A 25,624-nucleotide genomic window follows, 5' to 3' on the forward strand; every position below is an offset into this window, starting at 1 on the left:
CAAATAGTCTGTTTCAGAGCTAACAGGGCATGTCTGCCCGTCTGCCTGGTAGAAGCCTCTCTAATCACCAGAGAACGGAGGGTCCCCCCACCCCATGCTCCCTCTGTTTGTAGCTGCGCCTGCGGCCGCCGCTCACTAAAAAGAACCTGCAGGTGCTCCCGGGGCGGCAGCTGGGGCTCCCGGGCACGGCCCCCGACCTCGTTCCCAGGTACCCGTCACGAGCTTGGCGGAGCTCGGGGCTCCAGGCAGGTGGGCGGGAACCCCCTGCCCGCCATCTGCCCCTCCCCCAGCCTTTCCCGCCCAGGAAGGTGCCATCTGGCTCTGCTGCCTTCAAGCTGGGCTTTGTCCTGCCGCAGGCGGACGGGGGCGGCCCCACCCGGGGATGGTGCACGGGGCCCTCGCTCTGGCGTCTGGTCCAGCAAAGGGGGCCGGGAGTGGTCTTAGCTCCTCTCCAGGCTGTGTGCACAGGTCCCCTGCGAGGCCTCCGCCGTGTGGGGCTGCCAGCCTGGAGGCAGTGCCCAAGTCCCCTCACTGCGGGGCCCAGCATTTCCTGGGGGCCGCCCTGTACCTCGGGGGCCTCAGGCTCCAGCCGCTGCGTCCCCACCCAGGCAACACCGCCTGCACCGCCCCCCCACCCCGTCCCCAGTCAGTCCAGCCCAGACCCAGGCACAGGGTTCAAGGCCTTCACCCTTCTTGTGCTGGCCGCATCCCGTGCCAGCAGAGGGGGTATGAGGGGGGTGCAGCTGCACGTGCAGGACCCGCCTCCTGTGCACATCCGACAGGCGGGGGCCCCGGCGCAGGGGCAGTCATGGGGACCCGTCCAGGGCCTTGGGGACCAGAGGGGAGTGCTGGCTTCCTGCCCTGACCTGTGTGTGGGGCTCGCCCTCGACAGCCCCCAGCCTGGTGAAGCCCGCCTGGGAAAGGGGGAATCGGAGTCCGTGCCCTCTGAGGGCCCCGCCCTGAGTGGAGGGGCCAGCCTGCCACGTGGGGTGGGAGCACAGGCGGCCACCCGCCCGGGTGTTCCATAGACACGGTGACGGGTGGGCCCCTCCTCTCTGCGGGGGCTGTGTGGTCCCTCCTGTGCGCCCCATTTGGGAATGAGGTGACCTGAGGCTCTGCTGCCCCCATCTCCTGACTCCGATGGGGGAGATGCCAGGCAGACAGGGGAGGGTGTCTCTCTGACCCGTGGGTCTGGGGTGGATGGACCTGGGCCTGCGTCCTGCTCTCCTGTCGCTGACCGGGGTAGCCGGGCCAGGCCTGACGCCAGGTGAGGGGGGCACCGTGCGGCCTGGTGAGGAAGGGCCTGGCACGTGGAGCTCTGGGGTCGGGGAGGCTGGGCAGCCGCATCTTCCTTGGCCGCGTGGCGACGGGACCCTGGGCCAGTGGCTGTTAACGCTCCGCGCCTGCCGCTTGCTCCCTTCCGGCCGTGTCAGTGACCAGAGTGACAGAGCCTCTCCATGGCCTGCCAGTCCAGAGCCGGACATTCCTGTGGGTGGGCCTGCAGGATGTTCCTCTGTGTGGCTGGGGCTGGTGGGGGCCACCGCCTTTCCCTTCCCGCCTTGCGTGAGCCCCTTCTGGTTTCCTGGGGTCTCCCCCGCACTGAACCCTCCAGGCCCCAGGTTCCTCTCTTGGGCAGAAGTCTGAGCAGGCGGGCCCACAGCCCCCACCAGTGAGCAGAGGTCCCCCGACAGGTCTGGCCCCACAGCTGCCTGCTCTGGCCAGAGCCAGGGCCGCCCAGGGTCTGTCTGGGGGGGACAGGCTGGCCTGTTTGGCCCGGGGCAGCGCCAGCTGCTCAGCCACGTCTTCCTGGGGCACCGAGGCCCAGTGATCTGTGAGGCAGGCCGGCAGCTGCCGCCTGGGCCCCTGGGATGCCGGCGTGATCAGGCGGGCGGTGGGCAGGGGCTCAGTGGCTGTCACCCCCGCCGTGGCGTGGAGACTGTTTCAAGAATGTCCCCCTGAAGCTCGACTGCTCCTGTGTGTCCGGAGGAAGGCCTGGCCTGCTGCTGGTGGCCGAGCTATGAGCTGCCCCCCGGCCCTGACCCACACTCTCTTCTCCAGCAGGACGCTGGCTCCCGGGGCAGTGGCGGCGGCCGCGAGCGCCTCATCGTGGAGCCCCCGCTGCCCCAGGAGAAGGCGGGGGGCCCGGCCATCCCCTCTCACCTGCTCAGCAGCCCCTACCCCTTCGGCATCTCGCCCAGCTCAGTGGTGCAGGACTCCCGCTTCCCACCGCTGAAGTAAGTGCGGGCCGGGGGGTGGGCATGGTGTGGGGTGGGACCCCCGAGGTTCTGGCTGCCACGAGTCTACACCAGCTGAGCCTAAGAGCTGCCAGATGGTGGCCCCGCCCTGGGCTGGCAGCCCTGCTGGCCGTTGCCACTTGAGCCCACAGTGGGCTCACTGCCTGCCTGACCCTAAACCCCCAGCCTGGCTCCTAGGGCCGGGGGCGGGGGGTGGTCTCCCCAGGCTGCAGATAACAGACCCATGCCCCTTGGTGAGGGGCCAAGGCGGCCCAAGGATCGGCAGCTGCCCACCTCTGGGCCCTGGGCCTCTGGCAGGGACTGCTGTTTCGAGGAGGGAGGTGGTGGCGGGGTGCAGGGCAGGGGCCCAGGGGCCCGGAGCTCACCTCCACGCCCCCTCCTGCCTGCAGCCTGCAGCGGCCCGTGCACCATGTGGTACCCCCCAGCACGGTGACCGAGGACTACCTGAGGAGCTTCCGGCCCTACCACACGGCCGAGGACCTCCGCGTGTCCTCCCTGCCTCCGCTTGGCCTGGACCCGGCCACCGCCGCAGCCTACTACCACCCCGGCTACCTGGCCCCGCACCCCTTTCCACACCCAGCCTTCAGGTGAGGCATCCGACGTCCCCAGCCGCCTGCGGGTAGACGCTGGTCTGAGACCAGATTCCCTGAGGCGGGGACTGTGGGGCGGGCCGCTCCCCCAGCCTCTGGATGAGCCATCCAGAGCTTGCTCCTGGAGGGAGACTCTCCTCTCGCCGGCTGGCCTCCCTGTCTCCCGCCTCCACCGAGGGTTCCCAGGCGCGCGTGACTGTTAGTACCCTGAGCAGACGGCGCTGTGCCTCCACTCTGTGTAGGAGCTTCCCGGGTCAGACGGTCAGACCTGGAGGGGCCCCACCCCGGCTGAGCTGAGGGGTGGCCGGCGTGGCCTTGTGGCCTCTGGGAGTGCAGGGCTTTGGAGCTGGCTGTGGAAGGGGGCTCTCGCGGGACCTTTGTGGAGGCCCTGTCCGCCGCTCCCGCATCAGTACCTGTGCCTGGCGAGGGGGCTGGGTCCTGCCTTCCTCTCCACGTTGGCTGCTCACCGGCCCCCTCTGCCCCCTACAGGATGGACGACTCCTACTGCCTGTCAGCCCTGCGGTCCCCCTTCTACCCCATCCCTGCCCCTGGCTCCCTGCCCCCGCTGCACCCGTCGGCCATGCATCTCCACCTCTCGGGTGTCCGCTACCCGCCGGAGCTCTCCCACTCGTCCCTGGCGGCGCTGCACTCGGAGCGGATGTCCAGCCTCAGCGCCGAGAGGTAAGCCAGCCCCGTCCCGGAGCCCAGCTAGGCCAGCTGTGCTTGGACGGGCCACCCCTGTCCTCCACCCACTTGCCTGCAGAAGGGGCGCTGCCGGGAGCTCCCTGCCGCTGTGTGGAGGTCGCGTCCTCACAATCACCGGCCACGGCCGGGAGCCTTCCAGGCGCCTGGAGAGTCTCTGTCCACCGCTTTCGGTCTCCAGTGGACGCTGAGTTTTTTCTTGGCGTGTTAGCAAAAACAACCTGGCCCCTGGCCCCTCCCCGTTGGGAGGGGGAGAACCCCGGGCTCACGTGTGAGCGCCTCGCTCCTGGGGGTTCTTCCGGCCACGGAGGTCACATCCCCGTTCTTACCTCCAGGCTGCAGGTGGACGAGGAGCTAAGGCGGGAGAGGGAGCGCGAGCGCGAGCGGGAGGCTGACCGCGAGCGCGAGAAGGAGCGGGAGCGTGAACGCGAGAAGGAGCGCGAGCGCGAAAAGGAGCTGGAGCGCGAGAAGGAGCGGGAGCTGGAGCGCCAGCGGGAGCAGCGCGCCCGCGAGAAGGAGCTACTGGCCGCCAAGGCGCTGGAGCCGGCCTTCCTGCCCGTGGCCGAGCTGCACGCGCTGCGGAGCCACGCCGCCGAGGAGCGGGCCAAGCCCTCGGAGCAGCTCACCCCTACCCGCGCAGGTACCCGGGGAGGGGTGGGCCCCGGGGCAGCCGCACGCCGTGTGATCAAGCCTGGTGGGCGGGGATGGGGGCAGGGGGCGGCCCCGGACCGGGAGCCGAGGACAGGGACGTCCGCTGGCAGGATTTAGACTTGGTGTGAAGGCCGGTAGATAACTGAGATTGTGCACTGTACTTAGATTGTGCGCCATAGCACAACCAAATTCTTAGAGATGATAGCTTGGAGTATTTAGCCTTAGTTTTTAGCGTACTTTATTTTACTAAAACAGTGAATTTGCACAGCAGCCTAACCTTCATTCTTAACATACTTGAATCTCACTATACTTACGTACAACCTTAGTCTGCACGGTTGTCTAACCACTGGCATGGGCGATTCCCCCCAGAGCTCAGGTCAGCTCTGCTGCGTCAGACAGGCGGGACCCCCGGGGAGCAGCCGTGTCCTGCCCGGACCCATGGAAAGGGGGCGCCCTTCTCTGAGGGGGCGGGGCTGAGCCGGGCGCCAGGACCCCGCCCCGCCCTGACGGCCTCTCCTGCCCACAGAGAAGCTGAAGGACGCGGGCCTACAGGTGCCCAAGCCCGTGCAGCACCCCCTGCACCCGGCGGCTGCCCCGCCCCACGCGGCGCCCGGCCTCCTCGCCGGCCACGGGCTCTTCTCTCTGCCGGGCAGCAGCGCGGCCACAGCCCTGCTCCTGCAGCGCACCAACGAGGAGGAGAAGTGGCTGGCGCGGCAGCGGCGCCTGCGGCAGGAGAAGGAGGACCGACAGTCGCAGGTGTCCGAGTTCCGGCAGCAGGTGCTGGAGCAGCAGCTGGACCTGGGCCGGCCGCCAGCACCTGCGGACCCGGAGCACCGGCCGGAGAGCGCCAGGTGGGCCCCGGGGGCGGGCTGGGGCCCGGGGCGGGTGGGGGGAGGGGGGCGGAGCCTGCGTTTAGCGAGTCCCTCTGGTCTGGCTGCCTGTGGAGCGCTGTTACTTGGGTTCCATGTCACCTTCTAAGACCCCCTTCTGGGCCGAGAGGAGGGAGACAGGGGAGGAGGAAGCTGCTCGCTTCAGGGGCTTCATCCGCCAGGAACTGTGTTCACAGCCGGCCCAGCCCCTCTGGGCAGGCTTGGTGCCTGAGGGGGGCGACCGAGAAGCTTCCATGGACATTAATCTCTGTCCTAGCATCTCTCTCTGTCCAAACTGGAATGAGAAGGGGACTCCCTTTGATTTTTAGTCATACAAAAAGTTAATTTTATTGATTTTATAATTTAAAAAAAAATAACCCATTTTTTCCTGCCCTGTTGTAAAAAAATTTTTTCCAAGAGGCTTTTGAACCTGTCTCTGGGACCCTGGCTGCCGACACTCACCTTGTGAGCTGGGCCCCTTCTCGGAGCTGACCCGGGGCCTCGCTGCCCCCGCCTGCTGATCTGGCTGTCACCCCGTGTCCCCCCCCACCCCACCCCACCCAACTATCCCTCCAGGGCTCCTTCCGAAGGCCCAGGTGGAGACCCTCAGCCAGAGTTGGTGGCAGGAACGGGTCTAAGCCTGGGGCACGCTGGGCCCTGCCCCGGTCTCCTCCGCTGTGCACAGAGTTCAGGCGGGAGGGCTTCTGAGCTTCTTCCCAGCCCTCAGTGTCCATGGTGCTGCCTTCTCAGGATGAGAAATACTCGAGGTGTCTGGGATGGAGGTGTGAGTGTCCACTTGGCTCCCTCCCTCTTTGTCCCAGCTCCTGCTGGCCAGTGGGTTTCTGTATCCTGGGCGTGGCTGACCCATCCAAGCCCCTGCCTCGGCATCCACTGATAAGGGTGCCCGGGGTGGATTCACCTGGCTAGCTGGGTGTGGCCGGGAGTGAATCATGCTGGGGCCCCTGGCTGGGTCTCTGTCCTGCTCGGCCAGGCTGGACCATCTGCTGCACATGGTTCCTCTGCTGCTCTAGGCCCACTTGGGGCCACACAAGGGCTGTCTCCTCTACTTCTGAGCTGCCCTCTGCTCCCGTGACCTCGTAAGGGACCGGGCGAGCCGATGGTACACGTTCACCATCTCCTGATGAGTCCAGGGCACGCTGCCTCCCTCGGCCTGGGGCCCCAGGATCCCAGTGCAGCTGTCAGGGCCTGTGGGCTGCTGCCCCAGCAGGTGTGGCCTCTGACCCCTGGCCAGGTGGTCCCCATGGCAGCGTGACGTTCCTTTGGGGCCCTGTGATCAGAGCTAGAAAACCAGTCTGTGCTTGGCTCCAGTGCAGGAAGTTATTTATTCTGGTATCAGGTTTTATGCCTTTGCCGTTTACTTAGAGACTCACAGCTTTTTGATGTAGCTGGTCCCCTTTGGTATTTGCCCAGCAGCAGTGCAGCAGCCTCGGGGGCTGTGGTGAGCCGGCCCCTTCCTCGGGCAGGAGGAGCCCTGGGCACCTGCCTCGTGTGCCTGCCGTGGCCTCTGCTCTTTCCCCTCCAGTTCCCTCGGATCCTGCCCTCGGTCACCTTGGCAGCATGGGGCTTCCCTTAAAAAATAGTAGGTAAACTTTGGCAAAAACAGCAGCCACGTAGTCTTCTGAAGGTTGAATTTGAATTTTGTTTTAAATGCACCAGGGAGAGAGGCACTTGGTTCAGCCTTGAGGCAGAGCTGTTGGTCTGAGGCCAGTGGGAGGGTCGTGTGCTCTGCTGGTGACCTGGCTCTCGGGACAGGCCCCGGTCTGGTCCTCAGAGACCCTCTGGGTGTAGATGCTGCTCCCCGGGCATGTGGGGTCACTTCGGTCCTGACGGGGACCACCAGTGGGGAGCAGCTGGCCGTGAGGGTCTCCTCGGAGGGTCTCCCCCAGTCCACTCGGCTGGGCAGACCCCTCAGGCTGGTCTCATGCCGCCGTCTGTGAGCACAGTGTGGGGAGAGGAGGTCGGCCCACCCCCACCATCTCCCACGGGTGGCACGCCTTGGGCCTTGGGTCCTCTGGGAAGCTGGTCTGCATCAGCCTGCGGAGGATGTGGGTCCCTTGGCTCCAGGGTGAAAGGCACGTTCTCCCTCCAGTCCTGGGGAGGGGGCCTGCAGGAGGCCTTCTCACCACCCCCAGTACTGGCTGGGGGCTCCCAGCCCAGGCCCTTGGCTGACAGCTGCTCCTGCCCCCACCCCCCTAGGCCGGGACCGAACCGCCACGAGCCGGGCAGCCGTGAGCCCCCGCAGCACTTTGGCGGGCCTCCGCCGCTCATCTCACCCAAGCCCCAGCACCACTCGATGCCCACGGCCCTCTGGAACCCTGTGTCCCTGATGGACAGCTCGCTGGAGCCGCGGCGCGCCCCCGAGGGCCACCCCCCACACGGCCACCCCGCCCCATTCGAGCCCAGCCGCCCGGCTGCTGTCCCACTGGTGAAGGTGGAGAGGGTCTACTGCCCGGAGAAGGCAGAGGAGGGGCCCCGCAAGCGCGAGGCCACCCCCCTAGACAAGTACCCGCCGCCGCCCCGGGAGCCAGGGGCCCTGGAGCCGCAGGCCTTCCCCCCGGGGCCCGGGCCCTTCCTGGCGGAGCTCGAGCCGGCCACCCCGACTGTCTTGGGCCAGCCCCGGGCCTCACTCGCCCCGCCGGCCGCCTTTGGGGAGCCCCCTGGACCCCTGAAGCCAGGCTCGCCCTACCGGCCCCCGCCGCCTCGGGGCCCCGACCCTGCCTACGTCTACGACGAGTTCCTACAACAGCGCCGGAGGCTGGTCAGCAAGCTGGACCTGGAGGAGCGCCGGCGGCGAGAGGCCCAGGAGAAAGGTCTGGTCTCCTTTCCTCGCTCCTGCGCCAGGTGGCGTGGGACTCAGCCAGCAGCGCCCTGGGGTTCCCCGGAAAGCCACAGAGAACGGGAGAGCAGGCCCAGGGCGAGTGTGGCACCTCCCACCTGCACAGCCCCTCAACAGCCGGGCGGGACCAGGGGTCCCAGCCCAGCTCCTTCTGCTAAGTGCCGAGCCCAGCCTCGCAGCCAGAAGCGGGGCCCGAGGCCACGTGAGGAGCGCGTGTTTGGTCCCGGAAGGGCTGTCCCTCCACTCACCTGTGAGGCGGCGGGGTCGGCCCTGGGCCCTCAGGCTCTGCTGTTCTGCATGGGACTGTGCCTTCGCGCTGACGGGGGGCCCGAGTGCCCTGGCCCTCCTGAGCAGGAGGGGAGCAGACGTGCAGAAAGACCTGGGCTGCCCTGTCCCCGGGCCAGAGTGAAGGACAGTCCCCTGCCGGGGCTCTGTCAGCCCTGGTGCCCACCTCGTGCCCCCACCGCCAGCCCTGAGAGGCCTGGGGCTAGGGGGTTAATGGATGCAGGGCCCAGGGTTGGGGGTGGTCAGGGGCAGTGGGGCCTGGCCTGCGGGTGGGCTCTCAGGTCCGAGGGGTGCCCCATGTGCATCCCCTGGAGAGGCGAGCCCCCTTGCCTGTCTGAAGAGCTCCTTTCCTGCCTCCAGGATACTACTATGACCTGGATGACTCCTACGACGAGAGCGACGAAGAGGAGGTCAGGGCCCACCTCCGCTGCGTAGCTGAGCAGCCGCCCCTCAAACTGGACACGTCCTCCGAGGTATCTGTGGTCTCGCCGCTGTCGGGCCCTGGGCTGGGCTGCGGGCACCCCCTCTCAGCTTCCCCACACCGGCTGGGACGCCTTCTGGGCGCCCTCTTCCCCCTCCCCGGGCCAGCCCGGAGTGTCCACAGCGCAGCCTTCGAGGCCCAGGAGGCCCCGGGGTCAGCGGGAGCCTCTGCCCATGGTTTCAACCTCATTTGTTTTCTTTCCCAATCTAGAAGCTAGAGTTTTTGCAACTTTTTGGCTTGACCACCCAACAGCAGAAGGAGGACTTGCTGACCCAGAAGCGGAGGAAGCGCCGGCGGATGCTGAGAGAGCGCAGCCCGTCGCCCCCGACGGCACGGAGCAAGCGGCAGACGCCTTCACCCAGACTAGCGCTGTCCACCCGCTACAGCCCCGATGACATGAACAGCAGCCCCAACTTCGAGGAGAAGAAAAAGTTCCTGACCATCTTCAACCTGACCCACATCAGCGCCGAGAAGAGGAAAGGTGAGATGGGGCGGGGCCGGGCCGGGCCTCGGGGCAGGCTCGCCAGGGCGGCTGGGGGTCTCTGAGGAAGCAGAGGGGCCATGGGCTCTCGGGGTTGAAGCTGCCCCTCGGCTCTCACGGACTCGTCCCCCCGTCTCTTCGCCACCACGCCCCTCTCCGTCGGGAACTCACACGGCCCCTCCAGAGCGTGTTTTCTCTTGTGTCGTCCCATGAAACTGAAGGTGGCTGGTGTCCTGTGTAGTCAGCCGTGGACTCCCACCCGCTCTTGCCCCGGCCAGGTCTTCCAGTGCCTGTGGTTGCTGGGTCTCCGCTTCGCGGGCAGCTCACGTGGCTGCCGTTTCACGTTCTGATGGCAGGAGGTGAGGGTGGTCCACAGCCACGGGGCAGGGCCGGGCCGACACCCACCGTGTGTGGACAGCTCGCCCTTCCGGATCGGTCTGGCCACGAGGGGCCGACTGGGCTGGAATCTGAACTCGCCTTCTGGGGCACCCCCTTCTTTGGTCTACACTTTGTCCTTGCTCAGCAGCAGGGGAAAACTTGACCTTTCTGGGCCGCACGCCCACACTGTCCCCCCTTGCTGAGGCCTGGTCCCCTCTTTCTGGAAGGAAGTCAGGAAAGCAAGAGTGCTTATTGGTCATTTTAGTTGCTTTCGCTCATTTTGTTCATTTTGGGCCGAACCGGTGGGCGTGGATTCCTGCTCTCTGTTAAAGAGGCAGTGATGGGACCAGGACACATCCCTGGGAACGTGATGGGTTTTGACAAGCGCGTCTCTTGGCCTGACTCAAGTCCTAAGGAAGTTCGGCGAGGGGCCCCTGAACTGTGGGGTCACAGGGGGTGTGTGTGTGTCCCTCTTCCCTGGTGGCAGCTGTCATGGGAGCCATGCTTGCAGCGGGAGCAGCGGGGAGTGGACCGCCCCAGGAGAGAGCCTGCCTGCCCCGAGGCGTGGTGTGGCTTTTCAGGGTTGCTTCCTGTGTTGAGTCCAACTTTTTAAAAATGAGAATTCACCCACAGAGGCTCGCAGGTACCTGTGACTCGCCACATGCGCGCACCGTTGTTCTTGGAACACCTGAAACGTCAGGTGGTGACAGCCAAGGAGTCCGGGCTCTAAAGTGAACGTTCTTCCTCTAAAGCCAGCCTGTGCCTGCGGCTTCGTGTCTCGTTCCGAAGGACTCAGGCCTGCCGGCCGCGGCCTGAGCCACACTCCTGCTCCTCTGCCCGCTCAGGAGTGGCGCGATCCCCCCCGGTAATCTCGGGCTGCTTTTCTCACAGACAAAGAGAGGCTTGTTGAGCTGCTCCAGGCCATGAAGCAGAAGGCGCTGTCCGCCGCGGTGGCAGACCCGCTCAGGACCTCTCCGAGGGACAGTCCTGCCGTGTCCCTGAGCGGTAAGGCCAGCCCCATCCGCCACCCCCGGGACTGTCCCGGGGGTGCCCAGGGCCGCAGGCCACCGACCACCCTAGGTCGTCTTCCTCCCGGACACGGCGGGCTTCTTTCTTCCTCTCCCTTCTCTCTCTCAAGCTTCCTGCGCGTGGGAAGATCTCAGCGGAGCACGGTGTCAGCAGTCACGCTTTCAGGGGTGTGGGGGTCCTGGCTCCTCCGGCGGACTCGGCCTGGTGGCGGGTGTGTCTGAGCCGCCGTCTGTTCCCCCCGCCGTGGCCCGGGTTTCAGTTTCAGCACTTGCCGCTTGGGCTCTGTGCTCCTGGCGTGTGTCTCGCAGGCCCTGTGACACCTGCTTTCTCTCTCTGTCTCTGTCTCTCACGGCTCTGACTCTGCTGTCCTGCCGACGAAGCAGGAAATGTTGGTGGTCCGGCCCTGTTCTTGGCTCCTAATTCAGTCTTTCTCTCTGGATCTGGCTGTGTAACTTCCTGCCTCTCGGATGACCAGAAGTGACTTGCTCCTTCCTTCACATTCTTCTTCCCAGACGCCTTCCTGGGGCACCTTTCAAGAATGGCCTTGCTGCTTAAACACACCCTGTCTCAGACCAAACATTGCACGCTGACCTTTAATTAAATGGCTCCGGAGTCCGGGTCCTCTGTCCTAGGTTAGAGATCAGGGTCGGCCTGTTCACATGTAGGTCTGACCATGTTCCTCACTTTCTGTCTCTTAAGAACCCACCACGCAGCAAGCCTCCCTGGACACGGAGAAGCCTGTGGGTATTGCCGCCTCCTTGTCTGACGTCCCGAAGGCCACAGAGCCTGGGAGGCTGGAACAGCTCCGGCCTCCGGAGCGCATCCAGGAGCCAGCCCCCGCCGGCAGTGAGAAGGCCAGGCCGAGTGAGGCCCCTGGGGGCAAGAAGAGCCTGAGCATGCTCCACTACGTCCGGGGCCCCGCGCCCAAGGACATTCCCGTGCCGCTGTCGCACAGCATCAACGGAAAGAGCAAGCCGTGGGAGCCCTTCGTGGCGGAAGAGTTCGCGCACCAGTTCCACGAGTCCGTCCTGCAGTCCACCCAGAAGGCCTTGCAGAAGCACAAAGGTGAGGAGGCCGCTAGGACTGGGGCCACGGCATCTGGTGTTAGAGGCAGACTCTGCCTCCCAGCAGAAGTCATTTGACTTTTTTGTTAAAAAAAAAAAAAGTAATGACAAGGGAGGAGCCTTTTCAGCAAAAATAGGATCCACGCCTTTCACGGTGCAAGGATCTCCCAGCCTGCCCGCAGACTCACCTGGGAACACCACTGTCCCTTGAGCACCAGACCCAGCGGCACTTAGAGGGACATTCTGGTTGCTCTGGTCTGTGCCTGAGCCCCCGGAGTCGAGATGCCCCTTGGACATCTCCGTGTGGGAGTCACTACAGTTCAGAGTACAGGGGTCAGTATGTTTGATTCCCACTGAATCAAAGGTTGAAACTGACTAGAAAAGAATGCTCAGGGAGCAACAGCCGAGAGAAAATTATATGATTATTTTCACATTATTTTGCCAAAACTATTTTTAAAATTTTCCTCCTATGACCTGTAAAAAACTGAATAGACAGAGAAGCATTTTTAGATAAACAGGTCTGACAGTGTCAGTATCCTTCAGGTAAAGTAATGCTGTCAGCAGGGATGAAATGAAAAAGTGAAGGGTAGTGGTTTTTGATGTGGATTTAAAAAAAAAAGCAAAACAAAACTCTCCTGTTGGATGTTTCTTGTGAGTTCAGAGTCGTATTTTTCAAGAAGGGAAATGTTTTGGCTAGATTAAACCCCCATGCTCCCTCTAAGACACATCCACAGAGGTTTTCTGGCAGCTTAAGGACTTAACTTTTCCTGCCTGATCTCACCCCTTCCCTGACTTTACACTTGCCTGTTTCCTCGGGACTTGAGCATCATCCAGCCCCTGCCACTTTGGGCCTTACGGGTCCACTGACTGCCCAAGGCTGCTGTCTGCACCGGGAGGCGGAGCAGACCCAGTCTGGACAGGCCCAGCCTGTTCAGATTCTTGGTAGCACGGGGTGTGCTCAGGGACCGGAGCGCCTGTGTGTCCTGGGAGAGGGTGCAGACGCTTTACAGACCAGGGCGGCGCGGCTCGTAGCCTAACCCAGCCGAGCGCATCGGCACAGTGTGGTGACCTGGAGCCAGCTCCGCCACCATTGCGGCGGCACACTCCAGCCTTTCTGATGGAGCCGCCTCTGGTCTCCGAAGGGCAGAGGCCTCGCGCCGCTCCGTTGGGTCTGCCAGGACCTGCTGACGGCATTGCCTGCTCCCGGGGCGTGTCCCGGGGGCCCTGTGACAGCCCTGGGGGTGCTGTGACCGCCCTGGGGGCCCTGTGACAGCCGTCTCCCTCCTCAGGAAGCGCAGCTGTGCTGTCGGCGGAGCAGAACCACAAGGTTGACGCGTCCGTCCACTACAACCTCCCCGAGTTGCAGTCCTCCAGCCGCCTGCCTCCGCCCCAGCACAACGGGCAGCAGGAGCCCCCCGCCAGCAGGAAGGGCACCCTGGCGCAGGAGATGGACCCGGACTCGGAGGAGGAGGACGATGGAGAGGACGACGACGAGGACCCCCCCAGGCGCAAGTGGCAGGGGATCGAGGCCATTCTGGAAGCTTACCAGGAACACGTGGAAGGTACGGAGGGCTGGGGAGGCAGGCCGGGGGCCTGGGAAGGGTGTGCCAGGAGGCTCAGCGGGCTCACGATGGGTGCCGGTTTCCATCGCCAGGCTGGGGACTGTTTGAGTGACAAGGCCCCGGGCTCCTGGGCCATAAGCAGACAGGAGCCTCAGAACCGCTCCTCGGGCTTCTGGGGTGCCCGGGCTAGCTTGCAACAGCCATTCCTCAGGGACAGACGTCCTCCCTGGAGGAACCTAGGCGCCGAGCGCCTGCCCCACCCGGTGTGACAGCGTGGACCTGGGCCTGCTTGCCCCGCCGAGTCCTGTTGCACTTCTGAACATTCTGTCCGTCCTCGCCCTGTGGCTACGCACACAGGTCCGAGAAAAGGCAGTGTTTCACCCAGCCGAGCCCTGGTCTCCCTCTTTGGCGCGCCTTGCAGGCTGTGTGTCTCAGGACGTGCCCACAGGCTCCGATCCTCCTGGCGCAGCACTCAGCACAGGAGGCCAGCCCTTGTCGGCCTCCAGAACGTCAGAACCCTGGCCGTCGCCACTTCCAAATTCTACTTATTACCGTACTGTAGAGAAGTTTTTATCATGAATATCACAATCATTTCAGATATTTTGAAATAAGCATCGTAAAACCAGCTAAGTATTCAATACAATCAAAAAGAATGCCCTCGTAGCCATAACAGAGTATCAACGCCTATATTCTTTTTATTGAAGTATATATAGTTATTCGTTAGTTCCAGGTATACAGAAAAATCAGTCTGTTATACACATATCCACTCTTTCTTACGTTCTTTTCCCATATCGGCCATTAGAATTTTGAGCAGAGTTCTGTGTTAAAACCAATCTCCCAATTTATTCCCCACCCCCATAATCAGAAGGCTGTTCTCTGCATTTCTGATTTTATTTCTGTGTTGTAAATAACTTCATTTGTACCATTTTTTTTAGATTCCACATATATGTGGAATCATATTTGTGATACGTGTTTTCCTCTTACTTCACTCGGTATGATCATCTGTGGGTCTATCCATGTTGCTGTGAATGGCATTTCATTTTTCCTGTGGCTGAGCGGTATTCCACTGTACATATATACCACATTTTCTTTATCCATTCCTCTGTTGATGGACATTTAGGTTGCTTCCATGTTTTGGCTGTTTAACAGTGCTGCTGTGAACATAAGATTGCATGTATCTATTCAAATTATTGTTTTCTCCAGATATATAGCCCCCAGGGTTGCTGAATCGTATGGTAGGTCTTTTTAGTTTTTAAAGGAACCTTCACAGTCCTCTTCATAGTGGCTGCACCAGTTTAGACACCCACAAGTAGGAGGGTTCCTTTTCTCCATACCCTCTCCAGCATTTACTGTACATTTTTTGATGATGGTCATTCTGAATGGGGTGAGGTGGTGGTTTTGATTTTCATCTCTGATAATTAGTGATGTTGAGCATCTTTTCAGCCATCTTTATGTCTTCTTTGGAAAAATATCTAGATGCTCACCCAGATGGTGAAGTGGTGGTCCAGTGGTTAAGAATCCACTTTCCAGTGAGGAAAGTGTGGGTTCAATCCCTGGTCAGGGAACCCAAGATTCATTAAGAAAAATAAGGCGGGGCGGCGGGGGGGAATCTTCACCCATTTTTTGATTAGGTTGTTTTTTTTTTTAAATACTGAGCTACATGAGCTGTTTGCATATTTTGGAGATTAAATTCCTTATTGGTTGCATCTTTTATAAATACGTTCTCCTGTACGGTGGGTTATCTTTTTTTTTTTTTATGGTTTCCTTTGCCGCAAAAGCCTTGAAGTTTAATTTGGGCCCACCGTTTGTTTTTGTTTTCATTATTTCAGGAGGTGGATCAAAAGAGCTTGTTGCAATTTATGTCAAAGATTCTCCTGCCTATGTTTTTCTCCAAGGGTTTTTATAATAACCAGCCTCACATTTAGGTCTTCAGTCCATTCTGAATGTACCTCTGCGTATGGTGTTAGTGTTCTGCTTCATTATTATACACAGTTGTCTAGTTTTCTCAGCACCACTTATTGAAGAGACTGTTAAAACAGAGATTTATCCTTGAAGATTTGAAGCTCAGTATCTTTCGGAGAGGTTTTATTTTACTTGTTAAAACTATAAATTTCTAACAGCTTAAAAGTTTTCGTGTCTAACCCTTTTATCTTTCTTGAAAAATGCAAATTAAGGCTGTAAGTTGTTACTATTCCCTAAGCTGCACCCCTTACATTGCCCTTGGACGCTGCGTCCTTGGTCTTTACTCCGCCGGGCTGGGTCACTTGAGTGACATCTAGTCGCCAGCTCGATCGACAGGGCAGGGAGCCATGTGGTCCAAAGGGGAGCGCTTCGGCCAGCTGCTCTGGAGAAAGGAGGCCGCGCGGGGCCCGGGGCCCTGCGCACAGGAGACGTCACACCGGCTTGTCTTTTCAGAGCAAGATCTGGAGCGGCAGGTGCTGCAGGCGCAGTGCAGGCGGCTGGAGGCACAGCACTACAGCCTCAGCCTCACGGCCGAGCAGCTCTCCCACAGCATGGCGGTGAGTCTCAGGGATCAGACTGGCTCCGGGGGGCTTTCTTGACTCCACAGTGGTTATTCCTATTCAGCCTTTCGAGTCTGGGTTCAGGAGCACCCATACAGACAAGTTTTGAAGGGAAGTTGTGCTCTTGAGAGATAGGGGGTAAATTCAGGAATCACCTGAGGAGGGAGTGTCATCTGTTTGCAGAACATGGATCTGGAAGGGTCGGGGCTGGTGCACTGCCCACGTCAGTCTCCCCCCGTGACGTGCTCAGGAGAATGGAGGGAGCGGGGAGAGCTCTTGGGATGGGATGGACCCCCCATACACACAGCCGTGACAGCGAGAACCCCGCCAGCTTCCTCCCACCTGCGGGAGGGACAGGATGGACCCCCTACACACAGCCATGACAGCGAGAGCCCTGCCGGCTTCCTCCCGCCCATGGGAGGAGTGCTGTCCTGTTTGGGGCTTGAACATCTTGGCCACTCCTGAAGCGGCAGAAGCTGCCGCTGGGAGACGCTGGGGGCAGTTAGAGTGCATCCCACAGCCTTCCTTACTGTGTCAACTGCGGGTCTGACACGAATCTCTCTCCAGGAGCTGAGGAGCCAGAAACAGAAGATCGTTTCAGAACGGGAGCGGCTCCAGGCGGAACTGGACCACTTACGGAAGTGCCTTGCGTTGCCTGCAATGCATTGGCCTAGAGGCTACTTCAAGGGTTACCCAAGGTGACGGTTTCCCTTGCACTAGGCCGAACCTATAGTATAGAAATATTATCTATTTTATTACCTTGAATATTTAATATTTTTCACTGGGAGGTTTGACGCTTAAAAAAAAAAAAAAGAGAATGTGCCATGCATGAAGCAAAGGATTCCAGGCTCCAGAAAAAAAGAACGAACTCGCCTTGACTTCAATGCAGTTGAATCACCTTTGTAATTCGGCAAGCAACCCGTGTAAGATGCCCATAGTTTCTTCCTTTTTAAAGGCGGTTTTACCCTTTGCAACGTCGTCATTTTTTAGTCTCAAGATGAAGGCTCCGTCACCAACACTAAGATCTGACTGTTTCGCAGCCCTGGGGCGCGTGAGTGGCGCGGACCGTCGGTGTGCGTGTCACGTGTTGCCAGGTCCTTTGGCCTCAGGAACCCGGGCTGCTCTGGCCGTGGGGTGGCTGGTCTCACTCCTCCCTGGGATTGAGACCCGCTCCAGCAGAAGGAAGGTGGGGTGCATTCTAAGTAAAGGGCTTATTTGTTTCAGTTATTTTTCCGCAAAATTTTCCTGAAAGCAACAGGTCCTAGGAGCACACAAAGCAACAGAACCGAAGCCTCACCCAAAGGCTTTCCCCCGGAAAAGCTCTTACCTAAAGTGAATCGCCAGACTGAAGGTACCTTGTTATTCCTTCGTGGGGGAAAGTGTCCAGAGCTCCATGTGTACATTAATCCACACCCACCCGATTGTTACTGCGGGTGGGGGGCGGGGGTGTTTTCATACAGATGTCAATTTTGAGAGAAAAGTCAAAGGTGCTTCAGCCTTGTACTGTGTATATATATTAAAAAACAAAGTTTTGTATGTTTTTATTACTTTAATTATTGTTATAAAAAGCCTGCCATTTTTAATATGTGGTTTGGGGGGATTTTTTGTTGTTTGTTTTCCTGTTTGGGGGTTTTGTTTTTGTTTTGTTTTTCTGGGCAAAAAAAAAACCAAGCCTTGCTTTTAGTGTTTGTACTGCTGCTGGTCAGGACGTTATTGATGTGTTTTTAAAAATTAAAGAAGAAGAAAAGTAAAAAGAGCTTACCACTGGCGCCTACGCGAGCACTTCATTTTTGAGTTGCACCGGAGAGTGATGTGGAAAGCCATGGTTCCTCCTTCCCTCTCGCCGGGCCCTCCCCTGCTGCCCCAGCCAGCGAGCACTGCTGGTCTCCAGCGGGAACCAGGCAGGCGTGTGTGCGCAGCTTCACACACGCGCTCCGTGAGGAGAACCTTTGAGGTGGGCGCAGTTTCTGTGACAGGGTGCCAAGGTGTCTACAGCAGTCTGAGCAGGAGGTAGGGGCCTGGTTTAGATGCAGAGCTTCGAAACAGCCTAAAGGCAGGGTGAGCTACGTGCGCCAGAACCTCTCCTCGTGGGCTCACTGTGATGAGCGCAGGAGCCTCTGGAAACGGGGATAATCGTATCAGGGCGAAGCGCGGGGCTGGGGGAGCCCGCCCTCCTTGCCGCGGTTGCTGCTGGTTCAGGCTGGGTTGCGTCTAGATCAGAAAGGCAGCTCTTGCCCCAGTGGGCCTAAACCAGAGGCCAAGGCAGCCAGTGGTCGGTGCGCCTGGGGGAGGGGAGGGGACCACACATCAGTCATTGCCCCCCGCCCCTCCGCCCCAGCCTGGGAACAGGCTGGCTGACCTTCAGGAAGGCCAGGCGCTGTGACCAGTGGCCACGCCCTCAGCCCAGACCTTAGCTGTGCAGAACAGCTTGCTGGCAGATGGCACTGTGTCACTTTATCTGTTCCCACGCAGTTTGCTTTGTATGCCTGCCAACAATCTTCCAGTTATTAGCAAACTCAGACAAAAAGTGCCGCCAGTATTATCAGCAGTCAGCAAGTGCTTTCCTCTCTACAGAAATGACTTGAGAACTGAGAGCTGTTCTGGGGGCCTCTTCCCGGCAGAGACATGGAGAGCACCATGTGCCACAGGTGGGGACAGGTGTTTAGAGGGAGCCCCACTGCCAACAGTCAGGGCAAAACATCACTGAATTTCTCTATTTAAAACCTGCTTGCTGTTTCTGAAGGCCTAAGGGTTACATCTTGGCACTTCCCACCAGTCATCCTCCTCCATCATAGAAAACGTCTAGATGCCTTTGCTCCTGGGCGCTGGTAAAGGGCCTTGGCTAGAAGCAAAGGGAAGAATAGACCTGATGGGAAAAGCACAGCCCCGACCCCTCACCACCTGGCGGGGGGCGCCCTTGGCTGCTGTGTGTTGGCTGGGGAGGAGTTCATGGCACACAGGTTAAAGGACAGCTGACCAGGGGTGGCAGCTCTGTCCCTGAGCGGGTATTAACAGCTTTCCCCTTCTGAGTGGCACCCCCTCCCCCACCTACCTGTGAGGATCTCCGAATATCCTAGGGCTCAAGAAGTAATATGACAATCAGAATATAAATACAGACCAGTAAGGCAACATGAAGAAAGAAAAAGGTAACAGAGGGTCTTGTGAAAACACAAGTGCGCCTCTCTGGGAGACGCATATCCAGTCGTGCCCCCCACTGACCAGTTTATAACCTGAAAACTCTTCTTCCAAAAGAAAGAGTAAGTAGCATCAGTCTTTTTTCAGTTTAGGCTTAAAAGCTGACAAATATGGAATCCCTAAAGCTTTTTGTTCAGCTATTTCACATTGAGTTTTTTGAAAGACAAAGTTCAGAAATATAGCAAATTTTCTCTAGAAGTGATTCTGGAACTTTTGTGTGAGCATTTTTGTGACCTGAAGGAGTTTTGCTAAATTGAGGGGTACCTGCCAAAGCTGAGTCGTGTGGCTCTGTGCATTTAATCAGATCAGTAGTAACTGGAGCTTCCCCCCCACACTTGGCACTGCACGACCTGATCATTTGAAAATGAGTCTTTGTTTCATAGAAACAGGCAAACTGGCATAAAGTATCATAATCTATTATCTCACATAAGTGACCAATAGTTTAGTCTATATTCTAAAGGAAATGCAACAATTGGCAGCATGCAAAGTGCTAAAAAAGATTATACCCTCAGGGAAATTCAAAGACTATTAAAAGGAGCCCCCTTCAGCAAACTAGTAAAGAATAACAACAGGTAATCTGAGTCTGTGTGTGGGGTGGCATTCCATCGAGTAGCTCACGATGCTGCCCCATCTCTAAATCTAAGCCACATACCCCGTTTCCCTCTGAGCCACGGTTTAAAAGTGTAGACAGTTCCGGGGACCCACCACCAGATGGGGATGGCTAGCACGGGAAGTTGCTCCTCTTACAGTGTAGAGTAGCCACTTAGCAGCAGCCCCCTACTCTTCTAGTACCCACGCTATCGACGTCACTGCTTGCAGTAGCCTGTCCCCCAGCTTCCGATCCAGTGCTGAACTAGACCCCTTAACTCTGCCTGAGCTGAGGAGGCCCATGCTACGCCCGTGGTGCTGCTAACTGCCAGGACAGCCAGCCAGGACTCGGGGAGGAGGAGCGGTGCCTCGGTCACTCTGGGGGCAGTTTAGATGCTGTGAAATTAAACCTGTTCTAAGTGTACTTGTTTGAATTAACTGTATTGTAATATTATTTGTTGAATGTAGTAATTAGGTATTTATGAATATATTGCTGTAATTTCTGACAACATCCAGAAAATAAAATCTTCCTAAATCATGTTAAGAGAAAAATCTTTTTTATGTTGTAGTAAGGGGAAAAAAATAAGAACTCAACGATTCTACAGCTTTACAAGTGTGAAGACAGATTCAACTGGACCTCAGCCCGGTTTTAGGAGAAGGGATGAAACTATGGAGATCAAGTGTTCTGGGTCATAGTCCCTGTGTGTGTGGCCCTTCAGTGTTTAAACACGAGCCGCTGTTTAGAGGGACATCTGGGGACCCACCTGGGATGGACAAATAGCGCCCAGGTAACTTGAAGTCAGTTGAGTTTTAAACACTGAAGGGTAAAAACACCAGCAGGGCCCAGTTGGTCACATGATCACACACATACCCCCGCTTCAGAAACCCTCAAGAACCACCTGGAGATTGAACCCGCTCATTACAGGACTGGACAGTCATTGCCCCCCGCCCCTGACTTGAGGGAAAGTACTTTCTGTAAGGAATCAAGCGGTGCTACAGCTGAAGATTCTCCTTCCAGGGAAAATCAGGACTCTGGCCCGAGCCACGGCTGCCTCAAGCAGGCTGTCCCCAGTCCACCAAGAATCACCACACAAGCCCCGTTTTCCCCTGGCAGCGCATCTTCAGCTTCACTTACACACACATGGAATTAATTTCCCCTACTTTCTTGCTGATAAACAACCTTTTAGCCCTTTCCCAGAAGCAGCCAAGCAAACAAGAGACACCCAAGAGTGGGGATCGGAAGGGCATGCTGTCTGCTAACCCTTTCAGTCTGCTCTGTCAGATCCTTAAGCCACTGAGCCTGCTCCCTTCATGCGGGAGTGATGCAGGAAAAAACCCAAAGAGAATTGGGTGATTCCACCTTGATTGTGCATTGGGGCTTAATGAGAAACACGGGTCACCGTCACTAGCCGAGTGCTCATGGGCTGTCCCGCACAGTGTGAACAGTCTCTGTGGAAGACTCTGAATGTAGCCCAAGAGAAAGGCTGTGGCCACATCACCGTCCTGCTGTATCTTATCTCAAAAGCAACACCCGACATCACTGAACACTCAGCTGCACACGACCGTCCCGTGCAGGAGACCGGGGCTCTGCTGCAGAACGCTCCCATTCTGCCAGTGCTTTTTCTTCCCCCATAAAAGGCAGCTGGCTCCCAGACACAGATAAGGAATTACAGAATGTCTCAACTGAGCATAAGCCTGTTGCTTTCCAACCAGATTATAAACCCATTCCTTCCTTCACTGCACTTTTTTTCGTAGATTCAGAAGTGGTCTAGAGTTCCAGAAACGTGAGTATCTCTGTCATGTCCCGAACACTCATGCCGCCTGGGGAGCCTCTTGCCGGCAGATGCGGGCCTGGACAAAGCGGTCCCTGCCTAGAAGTCCTGAGACTGGGCGCTGTCCGAAGGCTGCAGGTTTGTGCGGAGTTTGTACATGTGGTTGAGCGCTTGTGTGAGGAAAGCCCCACTGGTGTTGATCTCCATCAGGGTCAAGTTATCCAGCTAAACGTGAGGGAAAACAGCTGGTTTAGTTTTTGATTTCAAGAAAGGTTAAATCTACTGGATAAAGAACCAGTGAGCAATGGTTTTCTGAAAGCCAGCTCGGGCGTCGGCCCCTGAGCCCCCGCCCCCGTCGTGCGCACCTTGGCGTGTGCCTCCTGCTGCCTCACGAAGCTGTCGGCAGACACCCGGAACTTGGCTATGCGAGTGTCCCACACGTCCTTGATCAGGGTCCGGATCTCATCTGCTTTCGGGATGTTGTCCGAAGCACTAAAGGAAGAAAATGTGAGCTAAGTCACACAGGGAAGCGTGCAGTAAATTAGGCCAGCATCCGGGGAAAAGTGGCTTCTTCCTAAACACTGCTTAGACAGAAATGCACAAGCTGTTTGAAGGTCAAAGTCTGTTTCACCTTTCAGTTTTAAAATGTAAGGATTTCTAGCAGTTAACCTTGGTGCCAGGAAAATTCAGCCAGGATGTTAACCTTGGTGCCAGGAAAATTCAGCCAGGATGCTCACCGAGTCAGCTGTGCTCATATTAGCTGTCCCGGGCAGCCTGCAGTACAAGGACTTCTGTTTATTCACCAAAAACACTGAGGTATCGGGGCAGCAGCTCTGAGCTGGTCTTCCTGTCTAGGGGTAACTGGGTGCTCTGTGCTGTGTTCTGTACAATTCCCGCTAGAACACATCTTTCAAAGGCCGGCTCAGAGGTCATGGCCTCTGATGCTAATGCCCCAGGGCTACAGCCCACCAGGGAAAACGGACGGAGGCTGTGTGCCAGGCGCAGCCCTCTGCACTACACAGCACAGCACTTCCCTCCTCTCAGAAGCCCGTGAAGGACAGAGACCACAAAGATACGTTTGCAAAAATTACAAAACAAAAATCAGCATAAGTAGCCCACCCATACATAGCAAATTTGGGGTAAAAGTCGGGCCTGGAGTCCGCGCAGGGCACTGACAGCTTTCCTGTGACACATTTTAAACTGACCTTAACCTCTAAAGGAAGGGACAAACTAAGACAAAAGCAGAGGCCAACATCCTTCACCAGGCATCCTGGGATGAACTCCAGGGACGACAGGCTGGATGAGCCTCCGCAGGCTACAGCGAGCTCACGGGTGGAGACGGAGAGTCAGTGGTATAAAGCTGATGTAGGAGACTTAAGACCCAAACGTGTGGATCTTACGGTCTGAACAGCAGGTGAAGGAACAAAGGCCCACAGCTCCTTGTGAACTGCACTGCAGAACAAAGGCCCCTTCGCTGAATGAATGACTCTAAGGAAATGGGGGGTTTGATAGGAACTGTGTACATGATATTCTGAACTTCAAAACCTACAGATGTGCAGACCTTCCCTCTGCTTCTGTATTCTTTCTGAAGTCACTCCCCTCCAAGGCAGCCTCTGGGTCCTCCGAATGACACCCCCTCCCACCCATGCCTGAACACCCTCCTGGGGACACGGCTTCCGCTCCCCTGCCCTCAGCAGGCATGCGGGTCCCAGCAGCCCCGCTCCACAGCCCTGGGCTCTTCACCTTCTGTGCTGCCTACACCCTCTCCCCTAATACATGTCCCTCCATCCTCCGAGCCACGGAGCCCCTCCCGGGCAGTGCCAGGCGTGAGGGCTGCATCAGGCTGTTCTCCTAACAGATTGTCACACCACACCGGTAACAGAACCAGAACTTAGGCCTACAGGACCAATTCCACTGCCTAGTGGGACACTTAGCAGGTTGTACAAGGGGAATGTTGTGAACTGCCCAACTGCTGCCTCAGGTCAACTCAAGGACAAGCCCACGCGACGCAAGTCTCCACTTGAATCCGCAGTCTCCACTTGAATCCGCAGTGCCATGCACGGGGCCCCAGCCCTCGCTGTTCTACAGCAGGCAGCAAGCCGCTTCCAACTTCCGTTCTGGACCTGCCCTTGAATTCACCAATTAAAAGGTGCTCAGCGTTTGAAAGGCTTGGCATTGTGCAGACTACATTCTAAGCTGCTTCTAGGCAACGCTGTCTATACTTGCCTGCTTTCTCCGCTGATTCATTCATTTATTGACAAACACGTGAGCAACAAACATGTGAGCACCAGGCACTGCTGGGGCACGAGACGGCCCCCGCCCGTGAGAACGGGGGCGGGGGCAGAGAAGCAGCCCAGGCAGACAGCGGTGAGAGCAGAGCGCTGACGAGGGCTGCCCTGGAGACAGGGATAAGGACAGGCGTGCTTACCTGGGGGCAGGACCTGTGCTAAACCCAGGAGGAGGCGGGGACAGGGGACTCGCTGGGCAGAGGGACGGGGCAGTGGACACGCACACGTGTGCTCTGAGGACCTGGACCTTCTACTTACGTGCAGAAGTGAGAGAGGCCAGCGTGACCCCGGACCCTGGAGAGAGAGGAAGGCCTGCAGAGCTGTGAGACCAAGAAGAGGGGAGCCGGGCTATGCAGTGTGAACACCAGGAGCAGGACTGCAAGCCTGGAGAGGCTCCAGAGGGCAGGGGAGGCCCACGCAGCCTTCTCTACAGAAGCGCCCTCTGGCTGAGGGAGAAGCCGACAGGGAGCCTGACCAGGGGCCTTCCCATCCAGCTCAGGGTCACAGGCAGACAGGAGCCCCGGCCCTTCCCTGTGCAGGAGATGGAAGCTCTCAGACACCCAGGCCCCAAGAAGAAAAGGGGTGCAGGGTGACTAACAACAGTGACTGCTGTGAAAGAAAAGCCACTGTTAGAGAGGGAGTCCAGAAACAAGCGGCGGTTAGGATGCAGAACAGAAAAAAGAACAAGGGGTTCACCAGGAGAGGGAAGGACAGAGGAAAGGAAAAGGGGAAGCGGGAGAGCTGGAGCCCAGTCAGCGTGTGCGCGCCTGATGCCTCCAGGCTGAGGGCTGGGGCGGAGAGGGGTCCAGACCGACGCAGGCAGCATGGGCTGTGGGCTCTGTGGAGCTACTCACTGATTTAACAGCAGTTTGGTGAGCTCCATGTAGTAAGGGCTGGGCATAGGTGTAAAAGTTTCTTCCTTTCGTTCATGATCTCGAATCTTCTCCAACTTTTCTGAAATTTAGAAGTGAATACATTTTACTATGACCATAAGCAAAATATATATTTAAAACCTTCCAAATTTACCAAGTGGGTTTCCCAGGTGGCGCAGTGGTAAAGAACACACCTGCCCAAGTACTTCATGTTACCTAGTCAATCAACTAACAGAAAAAAAAAAAAACAACAAAAAAAAACATTTTATCATTATTTATCACTAACTAGATATTACAGGGTTGATTTCTTCAAACCTCTAAGCTTCTCTTAGAGAAGGTGGTAGATTTGGGTTATAGCTGTTGCTGGGCCTGCAGAATGCATGACTAAGAACAGTCAGAGCCAGGTCTTTTCTTGGGGAGAGTGAAGTATTCTACCTTTGATGCAAGCGGACATGATAGTAACTAGTGACTGGCGAAGTTTTCTTCTTCATACCAAACCTTGTTTAGGATTTCCCTGCTGGCACAGTGGATAAGAATCCACCTGCCAATGCAGCGGACGTGGGTTTGATCCCTAGTCCCGGAAGACTCCACATGCCCTGGAGCTAAGCTTAGAGCCTGTGCTCTGCAACAAGAGAAGCCACCACAGTGAGAAGCCCGTGCACTGCAAGCAAGAGGAGTCCCTGCTGGCTGCCACTAGAGAGGAAGCCTGCACAGCAACGAAGAATCCGCACAACCAAAGATATTAACAGACAAAAAACACTGCTCAGAAGAGAGCAAGACAACCTACAACTAAGAGGAGCTTGAAAGCCCCAAGTCTGGAACCAAAGTGCTGAGTCCGATCCCAACCAGCAGGAACGTCGCACACGGGCCTCCCCCGTCCTTCCCCCTGGCTGAGAAACCCCGGTCCTGAACCAGGCTGCGGCTGTGGCGAAGGCGCGCACCGGCCACTCTGCATGGGGTCTCCTCTGACTGCCCACCCACCCCCAGGGCCCCCGGTCTTCACCCTCTCCAGCCTTCTCCCCGCACACTCCTGCACCCCGAGGGCGTGCTGAACCCCCTCTCACTGCACGGAACGCGGCGTGTCAGCTGCCCTCACTGCTGAGTGCGCCCTCCTCACTCTCCAGTCCGTCAGCCTCCACGCAGCACCTTCCGTCTTAAAACTCTCCTCTGACTCCCCACAGTC

At 58.0% G+C, this 25,624-nt stretch overlaps 3 protein-coding genes across 7 annotated transcripts in view; 2 read left to right on the forward strand and 1 right to left on the reverse strand.

The window, feature by feature from the left end:
• GSE1 (Gse1 coiled-coil protein) overlaps nucleotides 1-17,495 on the forward strand; it is a 392,831-nt gene extending 375,336 nt beyond the window's left edge. The window contains exons 5-17 of one of the 4 annotated variants that reach the window (XM_055553933.1): nucleotides 2,059-2,234; nucleotides 2,645-2,842; nucleotides 3,335-3,526; nucleotides 3,883-4,187; nucleotides 4,725-5,049; nucleotides 7,285-7,898; nucleotides 8,570-8,682; nucleotides 8,901-9,171; nucleotides 10,441-10,554; nucleotides 11,278-11,643; nucleotides 12,932-13,204; nucleotides 15,620-15,723; nucleotides 16,294-17,495. In XM_055553933.1, the coding sequence (XP_055409908.1) occupies nucleotides 2,059-2,234; nucleotides 2,645-2,842; nucleotides 3,335-3,526; nucleotides 3,883-4,187; nucleotides 4,725-5,049; nucleotides 7,285-7,898; nucleotides 8,570-8,682; nucleotides 8,901-9,171; nucleotides 10,441-10,554; nucleotides 11,278-11,643; nucleotides 12,932-13,204; nucleotides 15,620-15,723; nucleotides 16,294-16,428 (3,186 nt within the window). In that variant the 3' untranslated portion in view covers nucleotides 16,429-17,495. The remainder of the gene's footprint in view (nucleotides 1-2,058; nucleotides 2,235-2,644; nucleotides 2,843-3,334; nucleotides 3,527-3,882; nucleotides 4,188-4,724; nucleotides 5,050-7,284; nucleotides 7,899-8,569; nucleotides 8,683-8,900; nucleotides 9,172-10,440; nucleotides 10,555-11,277; nucleotides 11,644-12,931; nucleotides 13,205-15,619; nucleotides 15,724-16,293) is intronic. The other 3 variants (XM_055553935.1, XM_055553934.1, XM_055553936.1) reach the window with 3 other exon arrangements.
• Nucleotides 1-25,624, forward strand: part of IRF8 (interferon regulatory factor 8) — a 558,308-nt gene that overhangs the window by 326,502 nt on the left and 206,182 nt on the right. The window lies entirely within an intron of this gene.
• GINS2 (GINS complex subunit 2) overlaps nucleotides 19,779-25,624 on the reverse strand; it is a 32,785-nt gene continuing 26,939 nt past the window's right edge. The window contains exons 3-5 of the mRNA XM_055553946.1: nucleotides 24,424-24,523; nucleotides 21,647-21,773; nucleotides 19,779-21,506 (exon numbers count right to left, since the gene is read on the reverse strand). Of these exons, the coding sequence (XP_055409921.1) occupies nucleotides 21,381-21,506; nucleotides 21,647-21,773; nucleotides 24,424-24,523 (353 nt within the window). The 3' untranslated portion in view covers nucleotides 19,779-21,380. The remainder of the gene's footprint in view (nucleotides 21,507-21,646; nucleotides 21,774-24,423; nucleotides 24,524-25,624) is intronic.

Source organism: Bubalus kerabau, chromosome 17, assembly GCF_029407905.1.
Source record: "Bubalus kerabau isolate K-KA32 ecotype Philippines breed swamp buffalo chromosome 17, PCC_UOA_SB_1v2, whole genome shotgun sequence".
Lineage (NCBI taxonomy): Eukaryota > Metazoa > Chordata > Mammalia > Artiodactyla > Bovidae > Bubalus > Bubalus kerabau.